Source organism: Cyprinodon variegatus, unplaced genomic scaffold (genome assembly GCF_000732505.1).
Source record: "Cyprinodon variegatus isolate N-32 unplaced genomic scaffold, C_variegatus-1.0 Scaffold403, whole genome shotgun sequence".
In the NCBI taxonomy this organism is placed as follows: Eukaryota; Metazoa; Chordata; class Actinopteri; order Cyprinodontiformes; family Cyprinodontidae; genus Cyprinodon; species Cyprinodon variegatus.
Genome location: NW_015150856.1, coordinates 540353 through 548323, shown reverse-complemented (window position 1 = coordinate 548323; position 7971 = coordinate 540353). Strand labels below are relative to the sequence as shown.

The 7971-nt window shown below is 35.9% G+C and overlaps 1 protein-coding gene across 1 annotated transcript in view; it reads right to left on the bottom strand.

Annotated features, from left to right (window-relative positions):
• The window catches only part of LOC107093013 (transcription factor IIIB 90 kDa subunit-like), a 64849-nt gene that overhangs the window by 17316 nt on the left and 39562 nt on the right, over nucleotides 1–7971 (bottom strand). The window contains exons 7-10 of the mRNA XM_015387801.1: nucleotides 6681–6830; nucleotides 4234–4327; nucleotides 3541–3667; nucleotides 291–330 (exon numbers count right to left, since the gene is read on the bottom strand). Coding sequence (XP_015243287.1) covers nucleotides 291–330; nucleotides 3541–3667; nucleotides 4234–4327; nucleotides 6681–6830 — 411 coding nt within the window. The remainder of the gene's footprint in view (nucleotides 1–290; nucleotides 331–3540; nucleotides 3668–4233; nucleotides 4328–6680; nucleotides 6831–7971) is intronic.

The window sequence follows — 7971 nt, the reverse complement described above, 5'->3', positions numbered from 1 at the left end:
AGTCAGGTTTTCTCTACTTTCTGTACCAAATACAACTGACTAAAGACTGTGGTGAAAAGGTTTGAATGTTGATGAATTGAGTCTCTGTAACACATCTGTTTCTGTAAAAAAGATTAATCTCTCTCAATAAGATTATTTGTTCAAATAAAATAAGCAAATAAAATGCACTATAGACTATTCAAACAACTTAGTAATGATATAACTGTAGGTTACAAATCAACAAAAAGAGCAAACAAAATTTGTTTGAAAATCAAGATGAATTCAGACAAACGTCAAAATTAAACTCATACCTTCAAAGTCTTCTATCTTTTTCTTCAGCTCCAATTCCAGCTAAAGTGAAAAAACAAAAAACAATAATATATCAAAATATTTAGCTGATTCTGAACAGCAATAAAGGTTAAGAAACTAATAGTATACCTTCATAAAGAGAGTTTGGAAACAAGTCTTTTGCATTAGGGTAAATATTTTTAAGTTTGCTCATTTTAAGTCCAATTCACCCAAAGTTAATCACATAACCACATCCCCTGACAAATCCTGAAAAAATTCCAACAAAAGTGATCCATCCCAAAAGACCGCGAGGGGCAGGACTAAGTGTGGGAATGAGAGGTGGACGTTTAATGTAGGTAGGAGTGGGGGCCTATGGTGGCTATGATGATGAACCTTTGATGGTTCAAAATAAGACAACTGTTTGAGCTAAGAAATCTGTAAACAAGAAAATGTAAAAAATAAAATAAAAAAATAAAATGCACAGTAACATTAAAATAGCACCAAATGCTCACAGTTTAGCAGGGAAATGTTGAAAGACACATTATAAAAGCACAAAAAATGTGGCTTTTAATAATGTAATTCCTTAATATATCAGATATCTGATGTTTTAATTTATTTCAACATTCTCTAAAAGTAGGCAGTGAAAATAGGGTGTGTGAGTAAATCAAAAAACTGAACTAATGTGTCACTGTGTGATTATTTACTTGAGTAACATTTTGACAAAATTTCTTTTAGAGTAGTTTTACAGCCTTGTACTTTTTACTTTTACTTGAGTAAAAATATAAAGTATCAACAAAAAAATAAACTGGCTAGTGGCTACTCCATCCATTTAATGAAAACAAGCTTGTTTTAAACAGATACTTTCTTCTTTTTTGTTCTCAGAGCTTATTGGTTAGTCTGCCGTGTCATTTACTGGTTGAGAAAAATACAATAAACAGTATACTGTAGTTAAACCTATTATTAGGGCTGGGTAAAAAAATCGATTTAATCGATTTTGAATCGATTCCTTTACAATTTTGCAAAATCGATGTCTAGGGAATGAGATCAATTACTTTTATAGTGATGCGTGTGACGTTAACGCTCAAATGAGCAGGAAAGATGCACTCAAGATCACTTCAAGCCAGACAGCTGCAAATATAGCCAATAGGTTGACTGAAGACATTAACAAAAGGGGGCTGACCAGCAAACACCCTGTAGTTGTTACAGACAACGCTGCAAATATGGTTTGTGCAGTGGAGATAATGCAGCTCAAGCATTTTCTGCTGTGTCCCCGCTGTGTCACGTCTGCTTGCTCGAGAGAGGCTTCACTTTTTCACTTTTCACAAACAAGTTTGCACATATGAGACAATTTTGTTCACATCTCAAGTTTAAACTGTCTGATTTACAATTTTGCACTTTGTGTTTAAGGTGACAGGAAAAAATAAAATACATGAGTAATTTGAAACAGTTGAACCACTGTCATTATTGTAAAACAGATCGAATCGAAATTAATCGATTTAGAACTGTATGAATCAAAATCGAATTGATTCAGGACTTTGGCGAAAATATCCAGCCCTAGTTATTATACAAACTAAAACTATTGCTTTTGTATGTTTTATAACTAAAAAAAATATCAAATCAGTTCTTATGATCAGATGTAGTCAGATCAGTTACTCATGCCTTTTTACCAAAGACTTTTTACTATTAACTGGAGTAAAAATATGATGAAGTAGTGCTACGTTTACTTAAGTACAATTTCTTGGGTACCCTACCCACCTCTGATTATTAGTCTTTGACTTTGAATTGATGATCTGTTATACAAACTTACAGCTTCCACATCCAACGATCAGTTTCCATTAATCTGAAGCAGGTCAAATCAGAGTTTTACCGTTAACATATTTATGTTTATGTAGAAAGAGATGGAGAAGGTGATGAAGGAATGGCAGACATGGTCTGGAGATGTACACCATCTACATATGTTTGTGTAATAAAAGGAGATTTTACAGAAGGTTGAGTCATGTTGTTGGACAGCAAACTCATATTAAGCATATGTGACATCATATGTTGCAGCCCTTGCCTCCATCAGTAGTTTTTATTTAATGGTTTTGGATCAAATTATTTTCATTTTTTACTCTAGTTTTATTTTTACTGCAACCACATCATTTACAGCTCTTGTGATTTAGTCCCCACTGCTTTGCTTTTACGGGTCCTTTAATTTTGCTGCTCAGCTCTCAGTCAGCAGAACTAAGATCTGATAGTCTCTCTTCTTCGCCTTCAAAGCCATGAATTAACGCCTTTTGACACCATGTAAAGTCTTAGCCTAATTAGGCACTACTGGGCATAATTTTGCAATTTAGCATTTCTCCGGAATGCAAACTTTTATGCACAGGTGGACTGCATCACTGTTGTTTTTGACAGCCATCTCAGATTTAATCTTAGTGTTCGTCTTCAGGATGAAAATTATTAGTTTTAGTCACATTTTAGACGACTAAAACTTAACAAGTCTAGTTTTAGTCAGTTTTATGTTGCAATTCATAAAACAGCTAATCTTTACAAATTTGAGTAAAAACCAGATTCCTTATCAGACTCACTAGATAATACCAATGCTGGAGACACAAAGCTGCCATGAAGTTCATCACTTCTGTTGGATGGAAACCTTTGATTTATAAAATTGAAATAATTTTTTTTATAAATTAATGCCCTACTTTATTCAAAAGTATCTCACAAAAGATGTGACAATTGCAGATCTAGTTCAACATGTCACATTGGTTATAATGGCAGACATACAAGATAACAGAATTTACAATAATAAAAGATGGTTTTTAGACAGACAAGGTTTCCATCGCCAAGAAAATACTTCCTGATCTGCTAGGAATTATGCATTACACACAGATTGATCAGTCTTAATTTCTCCAAAATTGTGGCTTTATTTCTAAGAATTTGCCCCTTGGTTACTGCTACTCAGCGGTCAAAGTAGATTTTTATTAAGGTCTGATGTTAAAAAAAAAAAAGATACAGAAAACGTCTGAATTAAAATATCTGACCAACCAACCAATAATGTTTTCATCCTGTCAACGAAAACTCACAGCCATGACTCGTCATGCTTTCGTCATCTAAGATCCATGTTTCGCTCGTTCGCTCTCATTATTGTTGTGGAGAAAAAGAACCGTCAATAAATTATTTTGTCATCGATCAAAACACTGGACCGCATCAGGTTTACGAGAATCATTTACTGAAGTAAGAATGTTTGTTGTATCTAATGTGGCGAGTCTTTTGTGTGAAAGAACAGAGTACCTGTTGTGATTTTTTCTTCTTCAGCCCAGCTGTAAAGCAAGGTGGGTCACACTCTTGGTCTAGATCGACCTTCATAAACTCCTCAATGGTCAGCTGACTTGTTGGCGTGTCCTCAAATTCTGTCAGTCTAATTTGGAGATAAAGAGGGCATCAAGTTATAAAAAAGCTTAATGGCTCACCAAGACTGTATGCAGTTTAATAAAGGGAGGCATCCTCTATGTTGACAAATTTTATAAAGTTATAAGTATTTCTAAAATGAGGATGATGGTGTTAAAAATTTGGCTTAAAGGTATAGTGGAGGATTTTCATGAATTTTTGAAAAGACCCGCCCTCTCCACTGCATATGCACAACCCTGTACCTGCACCCGAGAGGAAAAGCCTATTAAACATGTGCCAGAGCATGCACAAGCCCATGTGCCAGAGAATACACAAGCCCATTCTCCTTGTGCACGCTATGTTTCAAAGTTGCTGCTTGCATCGCTCCTACTAGCTTACTATCCAAAAGAAAATTAGCAATTTTCTACAATGTCAGACTCAACACTGGTAGGTGAAAATGGGGATGAGCACGTAGGACGGCCTTACATAAACCTATCACCCGAATGATTGACCGTTAGCAGGAACACTTATTTTGATGAGCCACCCCAAACATCGACATCCTCCACTACACCTTTAATAAAAGACTTCTTAACGTACCTCTTCCTTAGTGTCGTCTCACAGACTTTCACTACATTGACTATTTCTTTGATGGTGCGACAAAAGTCGTGCAAACGAGCAGCAACAAGAAGAGCTGGAAGAAGCAAAAAGTAGTTTTTAACCAGAGGGTGTCAATTCATTCTTCCATACTGGACTTTTCACATGTTTTTACATTACAACCAAAAGTATATTTCATGGCATTTTTTATTTATTATATTATTATTATAGTTATTGTAAATTTCAGCTTAGCTGTGACAAATTTCAGATGGCAGCGTGTTTCGCTGAGATACGCTGAAGCGCCAAATAATAGTCAACACCAACAAAAGATCATCGGGTCATTACAATAAATTGAACTATCCTTGTGCAAAGAACAGCCATTGAAGTATTAAGGGGAGAAATTTACAAAACTGTTATTACACTTTTGTCACCTCTCTTACAGTTGTAGCCATTCAAAATTTCCCCACTTTCCTTGATGGGCCTTTGGTTGGTCTTTGGCTGGTCCCCTACAATTCCTTTTTAAACATCAATATTTGCACTAAATTATCTGTCATGATTTATGTTAATTAACATTTAAAGATAAGCTTTATCTCCTGGTTAGACCCTGCAATTCAGTGAAAGTGTGGAATCTGAGTAAAAAAAATTATGCAACAGGGAGTCACTTCAGTGGCTGGAAGTTGGAGGGGATTTTGCTGGGAGTTGCATGGAAGTGGGCTGCCATTAGGCTGGCGTTTGACTAGTACGGGCCATTTCGAATGGCTGCCTCTGTTTAAAAAGATTTATTTTTAAAGGGATGACTGTTGACTTGATTTCCCTTGAAGCCACATGCATTCAAAGCAGTTTTCCTTTCCTGCTTTGTTCTGTTCCGTTACTCAAACTTTAATTCCAGTGTTCATTAGCAGGAAAAGATCATCTGTAAAAAACAGGCAAAGGATGACTTTTCTAATTGAAAATTCATTTTTGCAGAATACTTGGAAGCAAACTATGACTCCTCTGGACTGAGTGTTTCTCCCTTAATAATTCATGGTCACCAATTAAATATTTAAGTCTGGCAGACAAAAAACTAAACAAAACAGAAAAGGCATAAGATTTCAAAGTTGCTTGTAAATATGGGGAGTGGAAGAAGCGAATAATATGATCTTAATATATCAAAGATAAGGAAACATTTACACTGACAGAAAGCTGTGAGCACAGCAGAAATGCATAGTAGCACAAAACTTAGACTGAGGAAAAGAGACCTAGTCCATCATCTGCATCAAGTCAACTTAAACATGGAGTAAAAAAAGGGCCTGCCACAGCATTTATACAAAGGTTCATTGTATTTGCTTTCTCCAAGCCAGTACCTACGTGAGGAAAAAAAAAGAAAAGCTTGATTAAAAAATAAAAATAACAAAAATAAAAAAACAAAAAAGGCAGAGGGGTGAGCGCAGACTCTATACTTCAATCCCATAGAGCAGGTTGGGGATGAACTGGACTGAGAGCAAAACAACCTCCAAGAGCTGCACATTTACGGGGTTTTCTACACATTTGGGAAGAACCTGCTACAGAATATTTTATTTCTTTCAATTTGTAGAAAGAATGGCATGAGTATGTTCAGTTGCTTTATCTAAGTTTAAACAAAATGTTTGTCTTTAATTTGATTCTATGATTCCTCAACTCCAGCTCCTTATCTGGAAAAACTAGAAATATTAGGTTGTTCTAAAAACCTTTAACCTGCAGTATTTTTTCAGTTTTTCTGTTTTTTATCATGTCCTTCTGAAAACATTTATGGCACATGGATAAAAATCAGCAGAAAAACAATTTTATATATATATGACTAATAAATCCGTTCTACAACGTTCTATCATCTTAAACTGTTCAGAAAAAGTTGTGTTCACACAGCAACAATGAAGATGCTGCAGGTCAAATTTTTGGTTCATGGGTGGCGCCCTGACACTGCCACAGAATATCACACACAAACCACCAAAAACACTGGGTATGTGATTTGTAACAGCAAAAACAGTGGGGCACATGCAGGTTACAAAGGCAGTTTGACCAACAGCATCTTCGTAAAAAAAGATGTTGCCCACACGGTTACACTAAAATATTAGACCAGCATTCTGAGTTTTCAACACTGGGACTGATTATTTACACTCTTCCAAAACACTGGAAGCATTTGGATACAAACAAAAAGGTTTAGGTTACACCTAATCTGATCTCTGTGGTGATGGGGCCTTAGATATGATCAACACTTCTAGTCGCCAGCAGATTTGACTGGTCATCCATTTTAAAGCCAACTTAGTGGATGCAAAGCAGATATTAGGACAGTAATTCCTTTCCTTGCCTAAACTGCATAGCTCTAGCTGTCCTAAACTTTCAGACCACTACAAGGTGTTATCTGTTGGAAAAATAAAGAAGGATCTCTACAGCAAAGATTAAACTTATCTTGTGCAGTGTTGTGTTGCGGTTACCTGCTCCACAGAGTCCAGAAGGGCGTCTTCCTGTGTGCATCCAGTCTCTCTTCATCCTTTGAACCAGCCGCAGAGCCGTCATGGAGACCTCTCGACTCTTCTCACCAAATTCCAGCATTTGGGTGAAACGGGGAATATACAGACATGGGTCTGTAAAGAAGAAAAATTTAAATGTCCATAAGAGACATAGAGGCAACTATTACAACTTGAGACTCGCTTGTTTTGATTACTATCTCCAGGTCACATTTATAGGTTTAGGACCATCAAAGCACGACTCACATCTAGATTGACCTTTTTGCTAATAAGTTGTTCCTGATTATGTAGGAGTGGGAGGAGATTATGTGTTAACCATGTAGAGGTTGTAAATCTGTGATATGACAAGTGTGGGGCACTCAAATTACAATGTTTATGATCAATCATGAAAAAAAACTAAAACCAGAGCAAGTAAGTTAACAACTTGAGTTTGATACATCTGCCTATTAGGGCATTTATTTTTTGTCCCTTAAGGTTCATGGCAAGAAAAAAATGACAATTTACTTTAAAAATCTAGATATTACATCAACCACCCCCTCTTAATGACCTTAATTTAAAGTGCAACAAAATCCAAGTTATGAAAGATTAATGCAAAGCTATAAACAAGTAAAATATAACCGAGTAGCCATTTAAGAACATAAATTAATGAACTGATTTCACTGTTAGCTTTAGAACCCCCGAGTACCATCATAAAAGTTTTAAATAATCAAGATTTTCCATAACTTGAATGTTCGATAATAATTCAATTAATAGCATTGATTTATTTGCAAAAATATTTTTTTGTTATTTCATTGCATATCTGAAATTAATTAATAACCTGTATTTTTAAACATCACATAGTACAGATTTTAGGGTGAAGGGGGATAATTTACATTTTAAAAAGTATTACCAGTGCATTTCATTCATGTAACCTTTAGCACAACTTAGTCAGCTGAAATCACAGCCAACACAATTTTACAACAACAAAATTGTAGCAAGTGACTTTGGAGAATCGCTAGCCACATCAGCTGGTGAGTTCATGTTAATGGGTATTAGGAAACACCAGAGCAGGCAGCACCCTCTGTCTGGGGAAAAAGTAGAAAAGTAGGAACATGCCAACAAAAACTTATAAAGCAGCATTTGAGACTGGCACTAGCAGATATGTGCAGCTGCACAAATCTTTAAATGAGTGAGTGAGTGAGTGAGTGAGTGAGTGAGTGAGTGAGTGAGTGAGTGAGTGAGTGAGTGAGTGAGTGAGTGAGTGAGTGAGTGAGTGAGT